The sequence below is a fragment of the Gymnoscopelus microlampas genome (genome assembly GCF_963454915.1).
Source record: "Gymnoscopelus microlampas genome assembly, chromosome: 15".
NCBI classification, from domain to species: Eukaryota; Metazoa; Chordata; class Actinopteri; order Myctophiformes; family Myctophidae; genus Gymnoscopelus; species Gymnoscopelus microlampas.
This window is the reverse complement of record NC_139952.1, coordinates 38028655-38050967: the sequence shown is the minus strand read 5'-3', so window position 1 is coordinate 38050967 and position 22313 is coordinate 38028655. Positions and strand designations below refer to the sequence as shown.

General features: G+C 44.1%; 1 protein-coding gene across 2 annotated transcripts in view; it reads right to left on the bottom strand.

The window, feature by feature from the left end:
* Positions 1 to 1059: 1059 nt before the first annotated feature.
* The window catches only part of LOC311061263 (hepatic leukemia factor-like), a 35692-nt gene continuing 14438 nt past the window's right edge, over positions 1060 to 22313 (bottom strand). For both annotated transcript variants that reach the window (XM_084079816.1, XM_084079817.1), the window contains 2 exons: positions 4038 to 4396; positions 1060 to 2084 (listed from right to left, as the gene is read on the bottom strand). In XM_084079816.1, coding sequence (XP_083935942.1) covers positions 1869 to 2084; positions 4038 to 4396 — 575 coding nt within the window. In that variant the 3' untranslated portion in view covers positions 1060 to 1868. The remainder of the gene's footprint in view (positions 2085 to 4037; positions 4397 to 22313) is intronic.

Below are 22313 nucleotides of genomic sequence, written 5' to 3'. Positions count from 1 at the left end.
AACTGTCGATTATTTTCTTAGCTATTATTCTCTCGATTACTTTTTCGCTTAATCGAATAATCAATTTGATTGACTTTTCTTAAAAATATATATACATTAAATATATCAACAAATCGCTTAAACAATTTAGTGTTATTTTATGCTTTGTCGCACAACAGCACTGTACTTGTAGATCATCTATTTTCACATTAAAAAATAATATTTTGACATGCCCAAAATAGGAATCTATTATTATTCAATTATTTTATAAAATGATCGATTAAGTTTTTTTTTTTATATTCAATTAAATCGATTAGTTCCATTAACCGTTGCACCCATACTTTGAAGCTTTTTTTAGTAAGCGTGATTTCACTGGCATAGTGTGAATTCAACACCCTGTTTGAATCGGCTGAACACACAGAGGTAACCTAGTGGGGGAGAGGCGGGGGTCTTGGGAGTGGGGGTGGGGGTGGTTGGGGGGAGACACCACACTACCTGCGCAAAAACCCTACACAAACAACCCCCCCCCCCCCCCCCCCCTCTCACCGGGCGCAAGACACCTCAGCACCAGTGGGGTGACGTAAGTAAGCTGCCGGAAAAAGTATGTAACCAGGTGAGAACAGAGTGTAACGCAGCAACAACCACAACCCAAGTGGATTCTGGGGCACAAACAAACAAAAAACAAACCCCAAAAAACAAAGGGAAGTGATTGAATCCCCCCAAAAAATAACGCTGCTGTTGTTGCTGCTGCTGCGCTTTCACTTTGTGCCACACCACCTGTGAGGACACACACACACACGCATACGCACAAGACAACGCACACTTTGAGAACACACACGCATACAGTACGTGAACCATGACTGAGAATGGAGAGGCGCTTGCACCCGGCTTATCACGCAACGCTTACTTGGGAGGTCTGCGTTGGCACGACCCCTCCCCGTCCGCCCGTCCGCCCGCCCCGCCCCGCCCACCATACCCCACCTCACCACTTCAACTAAAGTGCTGCCGTTGTTTTGGATTGCCTGACACCCGTCCCTCCCCTCCCTCCCCTCCCTCCCCTCCCTCCCCTTCCCTCCCCTTCCACACAAGTCTGACTCCTCCTTCGTAGGTTGGGAGTAGGGCTGCAACTATCAAATATTGACTCATTATTCTATCGATTTACTTTTTTCATTAATCGAATAATCAAATAATCAGGTTAAGCATTATTTTTTACTTTGTCCACGACGGTGTCGTGGACAAAGTAGTGAAAATAGCCGATGTTACAATATCACGACGCGCACGCGTCGCGAGCTTTTACATAGGCTACTTTCAATATTTTTCTAAAATCTTCGCCTATAATGGCATGCCCCAAAAATAAGGATAGATTATTAATCAATAATGTTATTAACTTTCGATCGATTAGTTTGAATAACTGTTGCACCCCTAGTCGGGAGAGGGTAAGGGGGGGGGTCTCTCTCTCTCCCCTCTTCCGCCCACCCTCTCCTCTCTTCTCCTCGGCTCTCCTGGCCCCTACAGGCTCCAATTTTAGCCACACACCCACCCACCCTTTCTTCCTATCACTTATCCACCTAAAGTTCCTCATTGATGAGACACCATCACACTCCTTTGAGGGTGGACCCCCGCCTCCCTCTGGTTCCGGTGTGGTGTGGTGGGTGGAGAGTTAAAAACAGCTGAGGTGTGCTGAGGTGGCAACCTCACCGCTTAGCACCGCAGCTCAGTGACGTCATTTCGTAGTACATTCCACCCACCGAGGTGGGTGGACAGATGGCTAAAATTGGAGTCTCCTTTTTTCCGTAGGCTGGGAGAAGGCGGGCGGGTGGGTGGAGGGGGGGGTGGTCGGTGGTTGGGGGTCTTCTTCTTCTCGTCTCTCGCTCTCTCTCTCTCTCTCTTCACACGTCTCCGTGTCGGCTCTCGTACTTGTTGAGAATGTTGCGGCAGCGGCCCAGCTCCTTGCGCATGTCGGCCACCTCCTGCCGCAGCGCCTGGTTCTCGCGCTCCAGGAAGGCGGCGCGCACCGAGATCTGGTTCTCCTTGAGGCGCCGGGCGTCGCGCGACCTCTTGGCCGCCTCGTTGTTCTTGTAGCGCCGGCTCCAGTACTTGTCGTCCTATTGGTCGTGGTGGTCGGGAGCGGAGCAGAGCAGAGCAGGGGGGGAGGGGAGGGTCGCGCAGGCCGGGGTGGTCATCGTTTTATTTAGGTGGTCGGTGTGCAAGTGTGAGAAGGGTGGAGAAGGAGGGAGGGAGAGAGACAGAGGAGGAGAGAAAGAAAAAAAACAGATGTGAGAATGGTCAGTTTTGTGATTTCGGAAGAAGAGGTGATGAAGATATTAGTCGATATGGTGCACTGAAATGGGGCTTTTACTTTTTATGACATTTTCTCTCTCTCTCTCTCATTTTATCTCAATCTATAATGACTATCTATACTCTATAACAGGGGTCCTCAGAGTTACTACAGGGGGTCCGCCAAATCTTTGTATGATAAGTTTTTTTTTTTTACCTTAACCACTTGAACCCTAGCATCCCTTTTCTGAGGAGAACTTTAGCCAAAAATAGCAGATCTACAAGCTCACAACGCCTCGCGCTGCGAGGCGTTGTGAGCTTGTAGATCGGCTATTTTTGGCAAAGAGGTATAGGTGTAGAGGGAAAAAAAGAGCAGGCCAAGTAAACAAAAAAAGTATAATCTAAAACAAAATTTTATACAATATAGAGGGGGTCCCTGCTTCATCTGTCTCTCAGCTAGGGGGTCCTTGGCCTGAAAACGTTGAAGACCCCTGCTCTATAATCAATTATGAACATCAATTAAATGGATTAGTTCAAATGAACTGTTGCAACCCTAGAACACAGTGTGTATTTTTGTCAGGTAGCAGTGGGGGGGGGGGGTGTTGCTGAGTCAACAATCAGCCTCTACATCCCTGATCAATTTTAATGAGGTGAACCCTCTGAGCAACAACCCCCAAGGACTGCAAAACTCCAATTTATGAAAGCACAGTCAGCTCCCTGTTGACTTTCATCTACGACGGCTTGGATGCCAAGGTCACTTTTCACGTACAGTACAGCAGGCGCACGGGATTTATGATAACGGGCGAGGGGCTGAGCGCAGTGAGGGGCTGAACGTGTCGGGCCGATAAATTACACTTGTGCGGTAAAGTAGCATGTGAACGGAGGTTCTCTTTGCTCTGCAGTGGACTGGGTGGCTGATCTCTTTCTCCAGCCAAAGACATCACTGGTCCAGAGGTGGAAGGTTGTATTGTATTATTTCGTTACTGTCGGGCAGAAACCTACATATTTTAACTTTATTTTTTCTTTTCGTAAATTAACACCCAACTTGACCATACTACAGCGTCACACAAAAGCATGAAAAGTAGCAGATCTACAAGCTCGAAACGCGTCATGAAGCGACGCGTTCCGAGCTTGTAAAAAGAAAAGTATGGCCTGGGCCGTGGCGTCGCGGTCCAGGCACCCTGGTTGAAATCCCTTAACAGACAGCGTGCCGCGGGTTCGCGTCCCGTTCCCGACGGCCTTTGCTGCGTGTCTTCCCCCATCTCTCTCCCCATTTCCTGTCAGCCTACTTTCACTATCCCTCTCCCAATAAAGCTATAAAAAAAGCCACAAAAAAAAATCTTTAAAAAAAAAAAAAGAAAAGTATGAAAAGTAGTATAACATATAAAGGACATAATGAGGTTTCCCCCCGACAGAGACGATTTAACAGAACAAATGGTCCAAAATAGTGCTGGGGACCCCCTGGAACCACATCGACAACACGTCGCACTTTAAGGGTGTGGGTGGGAGACTGGGAGAGGGTGAGCAAGCTAACTGTATCTGTACGTGTGTGTATTGTGTATTTGTTTTAATTGGTAATATTTATTAATTGGGGTATTGCTTACTTTTGAGATTTTATTTTTTGCGTACGCACTGGATCTCGAGATCCAGATGATTCAATTATTTTTCTTCATTTTTTTACATTGTGCTACATTGTGGACACAATGGACTGTGGGAAGATGCGGCACACTTCCGGCACCGCAAACACAATGGATTGTGGGAGTTGTAGTACAGTACTCTACCTTGGCATCGTCGGGCACCAGCATCTTGCGGGCCTTCTTGATCATGGGCTGCGGCTTCAGCTCGTCGTCGCTGAAGCGATGGCGCCGCGGGTCGAAGGCCTCCTGGCCCGGCACGCTGGACAGAGCCACGTCCGCCGGGTCCGGGTCAAAGTTCACCATGATGTCAGCGCCGCCGGGGCCGCTGGCGGCGCCGCTGCCGTTGGCCACCGGAGGCAGGGCAGGAGGAGGAGGGGGTCCTCCCCCCGGGGGTCCCGGAAGAGGAGGAGCGCAGGAGACCGGGGAGGAGGAGGAGGATGAGGAAGAGGAAGAGCAGGAAGGGGAAGGGGAGGGGGAAGGCTCCTGAGCCACCGACTGACCGCCTGGAAGGAGAGACAGCATTGGAGAGAGAGAGAGAGAGAGAGAGAGAGAGAGAGAGAGAGAGAGAGAGAGAGAGAGAGAGAGAGAGAGAGAGAGAGAGAGAGAGATTAGCTGTGTGTTTTTAAAATTGTTGTTTTGACATGGAAGTAATATTATTTACAGTAATATTATTACTGGTAGATCATGGGAGAAATAAAGAGAGAGAGCACAAGAGACAGAGATACAGACAGACAGACAGACAGACAGACAGACAGAGCTGTCCTTTAGTGAAAGCTCTCACAGCAACACAGTAGACAGAAATATCACCAATATCCACACACTCCCCTCCCACACACACACACACACACACACACACACACACACACACACACACACACACACACACACACACACACACAGTCAGAGACACACAACGCACTTGCACATGCCCACACACTCAGTGTACACTCCCCTCCCACACTCTCTCTCACTCACTCACTCACGCACGCACGCACGCACACACTCAGAGAGAGACAAAGAGACAGAGAGAGACAGAATGACGCAGTGATTCTCAACCTTTTGAATTTCAAGGGCCCCGGCTTGATATGCATCAGTCCATGCACAGACCCCCCATTTGATACTATCTGGGACCGCCATCTAAATAGTAACATCCTCAGTCTTAATTTAACTCCAGTTCCAGACCCATAAAGCCCCGACACACACAATGCAAGTATAACGGTTACCTTCCCAGGAGAAGTGACTTGAACAGCGTGTACACATGTAATGTGAACGCCATCATCATCTTTAACAGTGTGTACAGAATCAGAAGTGATGAACACACCATCATCATCTTTAACAGCATGTAGTACAGATGTGATGAACACCCTATCGCTGGGACTGCCTTGGTTAATGTTGTGTTAGTGAGTAATTATGGACAGATTACAGTCCATCTGGCACATCATAGTCACTAGAGAGCCTATAGGACTCAGCCGGACAGCATTAACAACACTCTGTCTGTCTGTCTGTCTGTCTGTCTGTCAGTCTTTCAATCAGTCAGTCAGTCAGTCAGTCAGTCAGTCAGGTTGTGAGCTATTTTCAGCAAAAGCTTTCCCCACAATACGGATACGGGTCAAACTGTTATGCGTTCATTTTCACTGTGTGCTTCAGCCCGGTTGGGGATTTGAACAGGCAGCTGCAAAGCTTATGTTTTTGCCATAATGGTTCTTTGTCTGAAGATTTCATGTCAAAGGAAAGGAAAAAGAAAAGGAGAAAAAAAAATAACCTGCTCTATGGTGGGATTTTGCCCCCTGCTGGCCACGGTCAGAATCCCACAGCCTTCTCCCCACTGTCTCTCTGTCTGCGTTCCAACCATTTAAGGCCTATTTTATTTTTTATCGACGTGGGTGTCGTGCGGCGCAAATTGCCGATCTACAAGCTCACAACGCGTTGCATGGTGATGCACTGGGAGCTTGTAGATCTGCTATTTTCACTATGTCTTAGTCTTAAAAGTAGTTTTTTTAATGGATCTTTTTTTCTGCAATTCCATTGAAAAAAATATAATTTCTAAAAACGAATTACATTTTTTTTTTATATCAAAAAAGGGCGATATTTAATCGAGACCCATAAAAATACCGACTGTTTGGCAAACACTGCTCTATCAAACATCAGCTCATGGCTGTGCAATGAGAAGCTTGCTACTGTTGTGTGCAGTGCTGCTTGTTGACCACCGGGTGGCAGTGCAGAACCAAAAACACTGCATCAGGCAGCCCACAGTGCTGTGTCCAAGTACACCTAATGCTGGATTTACATTCCCAACCTGTGGGCCATGAGGATATTGCAAGTGGGCCCGCCAAAAAACACTATGATTTTATTGATAATACAACATCTATAACAACATATATTAATAAAAATACAATGTAAAGAAAAATGTTATGGTACATAATGGTTTTCATTGTGATACCGATAAATATGACCTTAAAGTATGCTACGTTAGTTCCATTGATTCAAGCCACAACACGATCGATTGATTGATCATAAAAAATGTGGGTCCCCAGCAAAATGACCTAATATAGCATCAAAATCAGTTGAACAACTCTCTAACCCTACATGAATCGGCTATTTTCAAAAGATCTTTTTAATCTTGTATCCACACACAAATCTTGTATGGGGTCCTTGACATGAAAACGTCTGAGAACCACTGCCCTGTTTCATTTAATTGCATTGGAGGAAAAAAAACATACAAGATGAGCGACAGCTCACAGGAAGAGGTCAGATAACAATAATCTGCACCCAGATGAAATGCCAGTCATCATGTCCAGGCCTGTACCCAGGGGCTATTTGACTGCTGTCAGTCATCTCGTTAAACAACCACTTAAACAACCCCATATACGGAGTCCCTCAGGGCTCTATACAAAGTGTCTTTTCTGTTTTCACTCTACATTATAGATATCTGCACTGAAAATAGCCGATCTACAAGCTGCTTGTAGGTCGTCGCGACACATCGTGAGCTTGTAGATCGTCACATTTCAGCAAAATCTTTCGCTTATAATGATATGCCTAAGAATTAGGGATGCCAGCCCAGTGGTGCCCCTCCAAGCAAGGCAGTTTCACACCCTCCACTAGTTGCTCCAGCAGATGACCTGCTGGCTGCCGTACTGGGATTCTTCCCACAGTCAGACAGAAAAGACAGACAGACAGACAGACAGACAGACAGACAGACAGACAGACAGACAGACAGACAGACAGACAGAGGTAAGAGGAGCTTTTGTACATCCCAAACAGCCATGTTGTTATTTATGGACTAATCCCTCCAGCCTCCATGCAGTTGTCAATCTGTCTGTCTGTCCGCTCAGCCAAATCCTCAGTATGGTTGGGATCCGGAACCGGATCCAACATCGAGGAACCGGAATCGGCTCCATCACATTAGAAAACCGTTTCCGGAATCGTTTTTTAACACACTATCAGTCAGAGCTGGTATGTGGACTTGACGTCTGCTACACAAATACAACACCGGTGGTTCTCAAACGTTTTAATTTCAAGGATCACCATAACTTGTGTGGCAAAGAATGCATTCAATAATCCCACCATTTGACTCTCTTTTCCAGGAAGGACTCTTTTCATTTACGCTCCGGATTAAAGATCGCAGCATTAACTCTCAGCTGTACGTCATAACTCAACGATTGCACGGGGCCAATCCACGCTAACCAGACTTCAATAGTGACTCAGCTTAGCCCCCTCGGATACGATATTAATATTTGAGATAATCGCAATTATTATAATCGTCATAATCCATGTTGAAAAATGTTCATACATTTTCAAATATTTAAAACAAAAGCAGAAATAGCAGATCTACAGCTTGCAGATCAGCTATTTAGAAAAAATGGCACCCCTAGGAATTCTGAGGCCCCCCCATATTAAGGTGTAATACCGGGGCCTCCCGCCATGCACCCCTAGCAGTCTGAAGGTCAGCAAATGACAGTTTGAGAAAGACGTTCCATCTCTTTCCTCTGCTATCATTAACCACTGTAAACCTGGCCAATCTATTTTGGGCAAGTCATTATAGGCTAAATGTTTTACAATTCAAACAGTTTCAGAAATAGCACATATAGCAGATCTACAACAAAATACACACATTGTCACACCATTATCATTATCTATCTATTTAAAAAATCCACTGTGGTCCTTTCTGTATGTGCAAATGATGTTGTCTTGCATGATGTGATGTGTTATGTGTGTATTTGCAGTTAACGGAATAGTTCACAAAAAAAAAAAGAATTCTATCGATTAGTCACCACATGGAGACTTGAATTCATGGATTTTCTTATGTTTTTGTCGCATTCCTAAGCCAATAATTTGATGACCAGCGGACCGGTAGGCAGTGGTTCCGGTAGGAGACACATACGAGACTCTTTATGTCTCTTACCGGAACCGCTGCCGGTCATCAAATTATTGGCTTTGGAATGGGACAAAAGCAAAGAAATATAGAAACAGAGCCATTTTGGGGTAGACTATCCCTTTAAGTCCACGCACCCAATGGTGCCAAAGGTGTCCTTGTGCATGTCAGTCCAAGTGCCCATAGGTGCAAGAAAATGTCCTTGTGAGCAAAGTGTGGGTGTGCCTTCCCCACACTAGGGGGTAGAGGGACAACGCATTGTGTTGTGTAGACCTGCTATTTCTGCCATTTATTTAGGGCTTAAGTGGTTAACATTGCAACAACTACTACTATGACTAATATACTAGTTCTGCTAATCCTGCCTCCCTCTCAGCTTTCCTACTGGCTGTCTCAATACAACAGCCAGTTTAAAAACAGAATTAGATGCCATTGGTTTAAGTGGGACTCTGATAGGAGCTTGATATAGTGCATTATGAGCTCTCTCTGTGTGTGTGTGTGTGTGTGTGTGTGTGTGTGTGTGTGTGTGTGTGTGTGTGTGTGTGTGTGTGTGTGTGTGTGTGTGTGTGTGTGTGTGTGTGTGTGTGTGTGTGTGTGCGCTGCACTGGGATCAGAGGGCACGGGGGCCTCGAAATAGAACATCCTGTTGTTAAAGAATGGTACGTAAAACAAAATAAAACCAAGACTAGACTTAAATGTGGACTGTGGACTGTGGAGGGGAGGATGAAGAAGTCAGACAGATGGAGAGAGAGAGAGAGAGAGAGAGAGAAAGAAAGAAAGAGAGGGAAAGGGAATGATAAAGTGAAAGAGTGGAACAGACGGACAGAGAGAGAGAGAAATAAATACAGAAAGCGACAGAGAGACAGAGAGACAGAAAGCCAGACGGACCTTAATCTTACCCTAAATTAATAACAGTGACTCGAGAGAGAACAGAGAGAGAGAGGCAGAGAGAGAGAGAGAGAGAGAGAGAGAGAGAGAGATGAATAAAGAGAGAAAGCGAAAGAGAGGAGCACAAATGGGAGAGATATAAAAGCGGTCGTCCATCTGCTCTCTGAGAGAGAGAGAGAGAGAGACGGGAAATGAAGGCGAGTGAAGAGTGAGCGCTCCGCTCCGCTCTGCCTGGGGGCTGTTTACATCAGTGGCAGCAGGAGCCATGTTCTTGGATCCCTTTCAACTTTTTGCCCAAAATGGTTGTTATTAGAGCCAGGCCTTCTGAACAGGTTTATCCTGGATCAGCCTGGCTCACAGCTGCCAGACGGCACGGCCAGGCAGAGGCTGGTCAACTTATTTTACTATTTAGGCATCTACCACACTCTTAACACATATACTGCCAATCCCGAGATATCTCGGGACATTAAATCCACCCGTTACCTGCGTATCCCGAGATATCTCGGGATCGTCTTTTTTATGTGGTTTAATAACGAAAAAAAAAATTTTTGGTACCATCCTTGATTTTTTTTTTTTCCCGTGACGCTTCCGACCCATCCTATGAGAAAATTTCCGACAACCGTTTCCGGTTCGTTTTTTATCTTGAAAAAACAGTTTTTCCCTGGTTTTGGCTAAAGATCATGGTTTTCACACGGTTTAAAAAACGAATGGTAAGCTCCGGTTGTATTTTCTTGTCTTTGATCGACGAACGGTTATCCTCTTTGTGTTTAAAAACGATCTGATAGCCGATCGGATGCTAAGCTAATCTAAGATGGCCGGTGGGGAAACGTCACAGCCACGTCACAGCCAAACGGATATGACGTTTGCAGCCTCTTTGGGCCGCTGATATCACAGAAGAAGAAAAAGAAAAAAAAGTGTCAACATTATGAGGGCTCGAACGTCCGTCGTTGCTGTTTATAAACACCATCCGATCGCGGATTTTAATGGATATAATTTTTTTGTGAACGGTTCAAAAGGCTATAAAACTCAAAAACGCTGGCAGTGGGTGAGTACCTTATGAATAAACTCTGGCAGGGAATGTGTTAATACATTTACCGCACTCTTAATACATTTACCACACTCACACTCATTTACCACACTCTTAATACATTTACCACACTCACACACATTTACCACACTCTTAATACATTTACCACACTCACACACATTTACCGCACTCTTAATACATTTACCACACTCACACACATTTACCACACTCTTAATACATTTACCACACTCACACACATTTACCGCACTCTTAATACATTTACCACACTCACACACATTTACCACACTCTTAATACATTTACCACACTCACACACATTTACCGCACTCTTAATACATTTACCCCTCTCATAGACGTACCACACTCACATACGACGTGCAGGATCACAGTAAAATATGGCATGAACCCTGGTCAGTTAAATGGTCAGCAAAGTAAATGGTCAATAGAGAGCAAGGAAAACAATGAAGTGCTACAAAGTAGCTAGGATGCCGGGCAAACATCAATAGCAACACATCAGACTGAGGCCATGGATGCATGGTTGGATGGATGGATGGATGGATGCATGGATATTGTCATCATGTTTTACAGTTCTCTGAGACCGTCTGTCCAACCAAAGTGCCAACTCGTCACTGCACACCCCCGGATCATATGGGACACACGTGCCAAGTTTGAGGCCATTAGGGTTAGACGGCGCCCGACTCATGCCACGGACAGACAGACAAAATGTGTGCATTTTAGACAAGCATTATTGACATGATACTGTGTGTACTTTCAAACAAACATGATTATGTTGACGTAAAACAGTAATGATGACAAAAAAAAACTCAGTGTTATTTGATAAATGTAGTGTACACACTAACACTGCCAGGGTTAGGCATTGCAATAACATACAGTGCAGTGCACACAGTATATAGGCTGGCCCTATACTGTATATGTAAATAAAGCCCATATTGTCTCCCAAGAGCCTATAGTCCTCTAGCTTCCCACCACCACCCACTCTAATAAGCATCCAAGGGTGGACAAAGTAGGCTATTTACTCAAGTACATACTCAAGCATTCAAAGGGACAAATTACATTTTCAGAAATAGAAGCTCTATGCACAAGCTCTTGTAGATGAGCTATTTTCACTATATTTGAAAATAGGGCTTAAGTGGTTAATTTCATAAAATATGTTTTGTAAGTTTCGGTCCTAAGTGTCTCTTCCTAGACATGTAGTGGAGTCCAAAGTACAATATCTATATTTAAAATGTAGCGGAGTGAAAGTCATCAGTCATCAGAAAAAAAAGTGCTTAAGTACAGTACTCAAGTAAATGCACGTAGATACTGTCGTCATGATCATCATCATCACTATCATCCTCCCAGATGTGGCGTTCTGTCCAGGCTATAAGCTGCTGTGTCCAGCTGTTCAGCCTGAGGATTTTAACTTCTCTCTCTCTCTCTCTCTCTCCCTCCACACGTCCACTAATATAAATGACTGCATGGGAATGACTGCAGCGGCCCTATAGCAGCACACACCCACGTTTCCTCTGTTACTATTCCAGTGACTGGCCAATTAGCTGACAATATATGGAAGGAAACCGGCATTTAGAGCCAATAACTGACTTAATCTTACTATAGGTTCCTCGAATAATCAAGGAGGAAGCTCTTGTTTTACACGCACGCACGCACGCACGCACGCACGCACGCACGCACGCACGCACGCACGCACGCACGCACACACACACACACACACACACACACACACACACACACACACACACACACACACACACACACACACACACACACACACAGACACAGACAGACACACACACACACACGTTTGTATCACTATACTGGAGGAGTGAGGACATTAAAATATTAGGATGGCATTGAAAATGTCCGTAAAATAGCCGAACAATAGCCAACAAATAGCAGATCTGCAAGCGTTGTGAGCTTGTAGATAGGCACATTTTTTTGTGTGAGACATCGCCGCACAACCAGATATAAAATAGGGAAAACTCTAATACTCTAATTATAAACCTATCCCTAAAAATCTTTTTTTTTCTTACCATAAAACAAACCAAAAACAGGAAAAGGGTCCTCACAGCGTTTCTCAAATTATACTACACTTGTGGGGACATTTAGGTCCTCACAAGTGGGCCTGGAATTTCGTCATTTTAGGGGCACTTTGGTGTTGTCCATTTTTTGAGGGCACTAAGGTCAAATGCCAGGGCAGGATGGCCATCAAATAAAACAAGATTTTAGTCCATTGAAAGAAGGAATTAATTGAATTTAAGGGTTAAGAATGATTTTAAATGTAATATGTAATATATATCTTCAGTGAAATTAATTAATTATGGTATTTACAATCTGATCCATGCTCAGCCCTGCACCAATCAAAGTCACTGGATTGGTTTAAAGATGGGGTCTATGGGAAGTTATGCATTCAGAATCTCAACAAAAGACACTGGAAAGAAAGAGACACTGATGTCTACGTGACAAGAAAGAGACACTGGTGTCTACATGACAAGAAAGAGACAGAGGAGAAAGTGGTACAGTCAGCTGGGGGCATTAAGGCCACTGTGGCCTCAGGGCATGCCATTTGTTTAAGGGGCACAAGGCCAAACTGAGGGGCAACGACGGCCATGCCCTTCGGGGCCTCCCTGAAATTCCTGCCCTGCTCACAAGTATAGTAAAACACACTCACACACACACACACACACACACACACACACACACACACACACACACACACACACACACACACACACACACACACACTATGGCTGTATTATTGAACATATTAACAAGTGTTTGCTGAACTGTATAGGTCAAATAATATGACTGTGCATGACTGGGCATCATTATTACTAATCAATAGACCAACACTGGAGTACCACAGTTACAGACGGGCACGGGCCTACTGGGGAACGATGTGTGTCCCAGAGCGATCTGGGACACAGTCGCCAAAGTCTGACGCCAATCGGTGTGAGTGACGGCGCCCGAATTACGTACGGGGACCGTCAGTCAGACACACAGACAAGAGATTCCATGAATGCATAGATAGAGAGATAACAGGTGGTATATTTCATGTCTTCCAGACAATTCTCTCCCAGTTTACATTTCATATTCCATGCGATAGTTCCCATGCTATTCTATCTCTCTTTACATTCCCCTGGTAATTCTACACCGTTCTTATGTAACAATGGCAACAGTAATGTGATGATACAGCTGGTGTTTTATCAACTGGCTTTGAGTTTTGGTGCCCTCCGCTGTATAGGCAAGGGGCTTTGTAAAATAAATGTCCTCCTTATGAAGTTATCTAACAAAGTTTCTCATTAAAGAGAATACCTTAATGCCATAACAGGAGTAGAAAGTCAACGTGATTAATGACTGTGATTTTATTTCAAATCCTTGTAGCAGAAAAGAGATACTTTACTTTTGCACTTGAGTAAATAATAATGATGGATAGAATTCCATCCCCATCTCCTGTAATACCCTAATGGTGTTATAAGTACAGTGTTGCACACATATCTTTCTACTGTATATCTGTTACAGATATACTGTACCTGCAGACAGCCACTGTCTACATGCTGCTGCCGGGGGAGGCAGGAAAATGTCTCATATATCTTTAATACATCATCCATACATAAATCAACTGAATGCAATACATTTATAATAGAACCAACGTTCTTTACTCCTACGCTCTATATTTAGCGGTTCTCAAACTTACGTTTTTCATGTCAAGGACGCCCAAATTAAGATACAGACCCCCATCAGAAAATATTTGTTAGACCCCCCATACAAGATTTGTTTAAAAATGTATTTTTAAATAGCTGACTTTGAAGCTTACAACGCGTTGTGAGCGTGCAGATCGGCCGATGTATATGGATTTTTAAAGTAGTTAAACTGACTTTTGATGATATATTAACACATTTTGCTGGGGATTCCCGGGAAACCCCTCAAGGACCCATGGAGGCCCCCGTATGTACCCCACTTTCAGAACCACTGCTTAATCGTATACAGCCACTCCCTGTGTCCACCCAGCCAATGAATTTAAGAATAAGTAGATTCTTAAATCCATTGCTCCCACAGTGTCCGTTTGGAACTGGTGACACTGGGCAAGCTGACACCGTGGGAGCCAACTCAGGGCACAGCCAGGAAAAAGGAAGGAGGCACACCACCTACGTAGTACGTACTGTAGACAGCGGAGCTAACAACACTGCAGAGCTCAAGACCCTAATGCTATAGACAAGAGAGTGTGGAAGGCAGCTAGGGAACCCTAGCTAGCAGTAATGCAGTAGCAGTGGTAGGCTATAGCTACAGTATGGCCCCCAGCATTGACACACTATAGTACATCCAGGCTTTTTCATTTCCATTAGAACGAGACACCATCAGATTGCCATGCAGCCACACCTGCTGCAGCAGCGTTTACGTTACATTACATTAATGGGCTTCTTCTTACTGTATACAGGGGAGTGTCTGACAGGGAAAAATGAATTGGCCTCAGAGGATGTTTAAGTGCCCGGGGCAGCTGTTTGTGTGTTTTGTGTGTGTCGGTGGAAAAGGAATGTGATATAGGAACTGTGTTACATAAAAACACACACACGGGCACTCCCTCCTCCCTACCTTCAACGTAAACACAGTGAGGGTAAACACATAGGAGGGAGGAGGAGGAGGAGGAGGAGGGAGGGAGGCCTCCCTCTCCTTATCTTACATACATATCGTCCTTGTCGGGTGGAAAGCTTGTATGTCCAACACTGTTACTTTTCAGAAAAAAACGGGGTAAAAAAACCCTTTGTTTCAATGGATCTAATGTAGCTATTATTTAGTCACAAGCGTTTGTTAATACTTTTCATTGGTTCATTATTTATAAAAGCTACAGACAGACTTAACCACTTTCACTTTTACGTAAAAAGAAAAATAGCCCAAAAAAATTGCGGATCTGAAAGCTCACAACGCATCCCCATTGACACTTTTGTGTGACACTGAGTTAAAATATGAGATGCAAGGTTTCTGCGCGACAGCGACCATATCAAACCCCTTCCTCCGTCCTTCCGAAATGTCGCCCGTAGGGTGAAGGGTGCACATCCATCTTCCACTCTTTTAACATAAACAAACCGGGAATCACAGCTTTACCACTGTATAGTAGTGGTAGCCATAGTAAGCATTTTCTAAAAGCTGTATGAAGTATAGCGCTTATGTGCTTACTGCACATTTTTGTATTAATAATCTAAATCTGCAAAGTAAAACTAGTAACTAAACATGTCAAATATTATTGTAGTGGAGTAAAAAGTACAATATTTGCATCTGAGATGTAGTGGATTAGAAGTATAAATTACCCCAAAAACAGGAAATACTAAGTCAGTAAATGTACTTAGTTACTTTCTACCACTATACGTGTGGATGGATGGATGGGGGAGAGAGAGAGAGAGATCAGCGCTCCCTCCTTCAAAGTCACTCGTTTTCTCTCTATCCCCATCATTTCCTCCCCCCTCTCTCTCTCTCGTTCCATTCTCTTTCACTCTATCTCTTTTCCCTCTTTCGCTTTGTATTTGTTTACCCCACCCGACCGACCGACCCATCTGGTTATTTATTTGTTCTCTTTTCTCTCAACTCTTCCCTGTTGCTTCTTTCACTATCCATTTTCATCCCTCTGCTTCCGTTATCCCTTTCTCTCTGCTAGCTTCTCTCTCTCTCTTTTTCTCCTCCTCATTTATTAATCTAACAGAGTCTAGCTCTCTCTCTCTCTCTCTCTCTCTCTCTCTCTCTCTCTCTCTCTCTCTCTCTCTCTCTCTCTCTCTCTCTCTCTCTCTCTCTCTCTCTCTCTCTCTCTCTCTCTCTCTCTCTCTCTCTCTCTCTCTCTCTCTCTCTCTCTCTCTCTCTCTCTCTCTCTCTCTCTCTCTCTCTCTCTCTCTCTTTTTCTCCTCCTCATTATATTAATCTAACAGAGACTAGGCCTCCATCTCTCTCTCTCTCTCTCTCTCTCTTTTTCTCCTCCTCATTTTATTAATCTAACAGAGACTAGGCCTCCATCTCTCTCTCTCTCTCTCTCTCTTTTTCTCCTCCTCATTTTATTAATCTAACAGTGACTAGGCCTACACGTCCCTCTCTCTCTCTCTCTCTCTCTCTCTTTTTCTCCTCCTCATTTTATTAATCTAACAGAGACTAGGCCTCCATCTCTCTCTCCCTCCCTCCCTCTCTTCTTCTTAACCGCTTAAACGCCAGCATCCTCTATAGTGGGGAAGGCTTTAGCTGAAAATAGCCCATGGACTTGTCGATGGGCTATTTTCAGCTAAAGCCTTCCCCACAACAACAAGAAAACAGAATATACACTAGTATAGAGCCCTGAGGGACTCCGGTCAACCATACATGGTGGTTAACCACTGAAGCCCTTTATACTGTCATCGTACGTGCTGTTACAGTACGTAGTATGATGAACGAACAGTGAAAATGTCCATTCTAAAAAGCTCACAACATGTACTATCGCAACGCCCTGTGGAGTTTCAGTTTGCAGATCTGCTATTTTAACCCATTAACTTAATGGAACGCATCTGTGAGCTAAAAAAGCATTATTTTACACTTTGGCTATTCAAAAATAGCAGATATACAAGCGCATAGCGTGGCACTCGGTGCCACGCTATGCGCTTGTATATCTGCTATATGAGCTTGTAGATCTGCTATTTTGGAAAAATCGTGAAAATGTGTGCAAATCTTTGAATAGATATATGTTTAAAGCGAACATTTTAAACTCAACTCTTTGCTTCTGGTACCCCCTGGAACAACATATTTTGCGATGGGGGTCGGCGGCCAAATACATATAATGTTGGGGGTCCTTGACTTGAAAAAGATTGAGCACCACTGATATAGAAAAGATACGTTTTTCAGAATAATGTTGGGATTTAGGAGACATGTAGAATCGGCTTCAGGTCTTAATGGGTTAATATCTTTTAGAAAGGTCTTACATTTTTAGAGATTTCCGCATATAATGGCATCACGCTCCAAACATAGGGAGTGCATGGCCTAAAGTGGCCCTATCCTTCTTTTGCTCTCTCCCTGAAAACCAAACCATTGTTTAAATCATTGTTTCTCAACATCGGGGTCCGGGGGGGGGGACTATACCAGGGGGTCCAAAATATGGACCCTCAACGGGTCTGTAAACTCTCAAGACCTAAATGAACACTGGCAATTTTACAGTGTGTAGACTGGGGTGACTTGGGGTCCCAAAGAAAAACTTATTTTTTTCTCCTCCATTTGTACACTCACAGAGTCACAGACCCGTAAGCGTTCATTTGGGACCCCTGGCGGGGGCCTCAGACCAGACGTTGAGAAACGGTGGGTTTCTATCTACGCTGAAAATCTCTCTCTCTCTCTCTCTCTCTGTTTATTACTTTGAACAAGCTGTTCATATCGTCTCTGTCGGGTGGAAACCGCATATGTCCAAAACTGTTACTTTTCAGGATTCAAATTAAATAAGTATCAAGTACAAGCTTGCGGGATCTGCTACTTTTGATGCTTTAATTGAATAAAACCCCCAAAAGTTAAAACACGGAGATAAGAGGTTTCTGCCCGGCAGTAAACGCTATACGCTTTGCTTTGCAAGTAATCTTCGACGTTTCCTCTCGCTCCCCTCCCTCCCTCTCTCTCTCTCTCTCTCTCTCTTCAGCCACTCACTCCTCCCCTTAACTCTCTCTCTCCCTCTCTCTCTCTGCCCCCGCCGCCGCCCCTCCCCTCTCTGTTCTCTCCTCGCTCCATTGCTCTCTGCAGCGGCACGTGATGTTGCTCCTGCACATGGCTCGATCGTGTGAGGGAGGGAGGGAGAGAGACACAGACACACAGGCCAGAGAGAGAGAGAGAGAGAGAGAGAGAGAGAGAGAGAGAGCAGGGATATTTCAAAACATGCAAAAAAGAACACTCCCCTTCTAGCAATCTCTCTCTCTCTCTCTCTCTCCCCCCCCCTCTGCCCCCCCTCCCCCCTCCCTGTCTGTGCAGTGTATCAGGACTGCAAAGTCAGTGTCTTGTTTAACCCCTTGCTGACTCGCAGTTTGCATCGCATCTCATCATCTCATGTAAATAAGGACCACCAAAATTATATGTATTTGGGCCGTGGACCCCCATCTCAAAATATTTTGTTCCAGGGACCCCCCAGCAGCAAAGATTTGAGATACAAATGTTCGCTTAAAAAAAAAAATATATATATATATATATATATATATATATATATATATATATATATATATATATTCAAAGGTTTGCACAAGTTTTCACCATTTTTCGATCCACAAGCTCACAACAACGGGTCGCATTATTGCCGAACCGCTGTGAGCTTGTAGATTTGAAACATTTTTTCGGCCAAATGTTCCTCTTCCTCCCCCAGAAGAATGGGGGTGGATGCTAGGGGGTTAACATGAGGCAAATCACAATTTCTAATCGCAACGTTTCACCTCGCCTCACATCGCTGGCTGGCTGCTCGTAGGATGAGCGCTAATGTGTGCATGTGAGTGTTATTTATGGCAACAGATCTGAAGGCAAGGGCCATGCGTTCATTTGCATGTTTCAGCAAAATCGCACGCACACTCTGGATTTTTCTGCATGTTTAAAATTTGCACACGCAACACACGCACACGACCCACCTGTCCCACCTGTATCCTCTCCTCGCTGCATAATGCACACGCTGCACTCGGTGCATGCAATGCCAAAAATGTTATTTGTTTATTTTCTCTCTCCTGGATTAACCACGTTCAACCCTATTTCTTTCTTTTCTGTTATAAGGGTTTTTTAAAGTATGGCTTACACTTTCCCCCCTTAGCTGAGTGGATTCAAACTGCCCTTATGTTAGGCAGGAGATTGGTAGTCAGGGCCTGGAAGGACCCATCTGCACCGGCCCCTTCTCTGTGGTCTACTTCCTTGGGTCAACTGGCCGCATATGAAAGATTGTCTTACAGATTGCTCAACAGGATGGATAAATATGATTTAAAATGGGGATATTATCATTTACACGCTTCAGGTCTTGGGTGACGTCTTCGGCTCTCTATGTGAGCTTCAACAACCTTTTAGGGACTTGGGTTAGATTTGTCTGGGGTAGGACTGAGGTTGACTGCTGGCGGTAGGCTTCTGTGCACTGTTTATTTTTGTTGTTTCCTTTGTTGTTGTCTTTATATTTTCTTTTTTTCTTGTGTTTTGTTCGTTTTGTTCATTTGTATGATGTGTATGGTATGTCTTGTCTTGTTATAATCGTTAGTAATGTAGTTATTGGTTTAAGAATGTTCTTGTAATGTCTATTGTATGTCTTGTCTAAAAAATGTTTGCATCATCTGTTGAAAGGAATTCTCTGTTTGTTTGTCTATAAAAGAAAATAAAGTACAAATCATAAAAAAGAAAAGAAAAAAAAAGGATGGCTTACACTTTCAAAAAACCTTAACCTTATGGCAGAACAGAAAAAAATACGGTTGAACGTGGTTAAAACAATTCTCATGTGAGAATCCCAACAGTTTTCTGAAAAACAGATGTTTCTATATCAGTGGTTCTTGTGGTTTTTGTGGGTCAGGGTCCACTTGAAAATCTTTAAATCTGACCACTTAACAGGCTGTTAAGTAGTCAGATGGGTGGGCAGTGCCGCAGTGTGCATTTAATGATCAATCAAACGACTGTGTTCCCCGCTTGGATCAATGGAACCAATGTAGTATACTTTAAGCTCCTACAAGCTCGAAACGTGGCGTGTAGATCTGCTATTTTGAATATACGTTTGTGTGACGCTGTAGTGTGATCAAGTAGGGCATTCGTTTATGTAAAGACACCAAAAGTTAAAATATGGACATAACAGGTTTCTGCCCGACAACAATGATATTCATTAAAAGTTAGTTTGAGTTTTGCCAATTATTTGGGAGCCCCCTTGCGATCCCCTCGCGGCCCACAGGGTTGGGGAATGGCAGGTTTTTAGATAAGCCCTCAAGGCACCATCGATCGTTGAGTCACTGCAGCTTTTTTCCGTCAATCCACGGGTCAGAGAGTTCATCTAGTCTGGATCAGTGGTTATCAGCTCCACAGATTAGAGGCGAAACGTGAGGCATGCAAATGTAGGTATTATATCTATCTGCACTCTAAAATCCTCAGTTATCTACACACTAAAAATCCTCAGGGTTCATTTAACTCGAGAGGGGATACAAAATGCATCCGTTAACATGGTGTGCTTAACCTCAGTCAGTGCCTTATCTCAGGCTGCACTGTGCGCTATTGTGCATGATGTATTGTTGTGGTGCTGAAAGCATGTCAGCAGTAAATCCTTGCTGTCGTGTAGAAACCTCTTATCTCCATAGTTTAACTTTTTGTGTTTTTTTTTGTTGTAAATTAACGCCCTACTTGATCATACTACAGCGTCACACACAAGCATGAAAAGTAGCAGATCTACAAGCTCGAAACGCGGTGTGAAGCGACGCGTTTCGAGCTTGTAGATCTGCTACTTTTGATATTTTTGAATTTTAATCCTGAAAAGTTAACAGTTTTAGACATATGAGGTTTCCACCCGACAGAGACGATATGATCGAGTCAAGCATTTTAGCTCTACAACTATCGATTATCGTATTAGCGATTATTCTAGCGATCAATTTATAATCGGGAAGCGCAGTTTAAAATATATATATATATCTCAACCAATAGATTAAACACCTAAGTGTTATTTTATAATTCCATCACACAGCGTATGAAATAAAGCATGGTGCGTGGACGGATACTCAGTGGGATGCATTCATTTATTCAGTGGGATGAGTGAGTGGATATGTGCTATTTTTAAAACACCTTTCCCATTGACCTGCACTTCTATTTTAGCCTCTTATGTTTCTGACAGGATCTGTTGTCGTTGCTCTCTTTCTCTCGTTTATGTTTATGCTATAATGTGACCGTATAGGCATATGTATGTTCTACAGTAGCAGTCAGTTGTACACGAAATTATATTTCAGTCATTTATTTGTTATTTTTCTCTGTCTGTCTGTCTGTCTGTCTGTCTGTCTGTCTGTCTCTCCTCTGAGCGTCTGTTGTTCAGGCTGATGCTAGCCATGGTTATGTTTGTAGCAACACTCTACAGCTACCGAAACACCGCAGGGATTTCTGGCTGGATGCATGCATCACGTTCACTCGCTCAGCTTCAGTCACGTGTTTAGGATTCAGCAATAGCACGCACACACGCACACACACACACACACGGACACACACACACACACACACACACACACACACACACACACACACATTTGCGATGGCATACAAATACACACAGACGCATGCACCAGTGCACACGCACTAGTGCAAACACAGACGCTCACACACACACACACACTTTCCCTTGCATGCATGTATATATACATACATACAGAAACATGCATGCACAGTCATGTACAGAGAGGCATGCATGCACACACACGCATACATATGCAAATGCACAGGCACACACAAATGCATGCATCCATAAACAGACATGCACATACTGTAGACGACTCCTTATGCACATGCAAATTAAAGCATGCAAACACGACATAAGACTCAAAATAACATAAGCGTGCACACATAAGGGTATGCATGCGTCAGTGCACACATGCACGTCTGCACAAAAGCGTGCAAATCCACACAAAAACAGATTAGCTTCCATGCAAATGCTTGCCTTGCACACATGCACAAACATATACACACACTATCTCACACAGGCACACGCACACCCGCACACACTCACACACACACACACACACACACACACACACACACACACACACACACACACACACACACACACACACACACACACACACACAGGCACACACACACGCACGCACGCACACACACACACACACACACACACACAGGTTTGTATTACTGTAGCCTACTTAATGTGACTTAATGCGACGACATTAATATTTCAGGATGGTGATTTCATGGATGCAAAAGATATATAGATATATATTTTTTCTGTGTGCCACAGCGGCATGCAACTACAAGTATACTTCAGGCTTAACTCCAGCCCCAAACCCTAACCTAACCTCTAAATACCCAATCCTCACCCCCAAGGTGAAGCTTTTCCTAATGGTATGCCAAACATTAACATTTTCTCGTAACCGTAAAACAACCATTTCTCTTGTGAGGACCAGG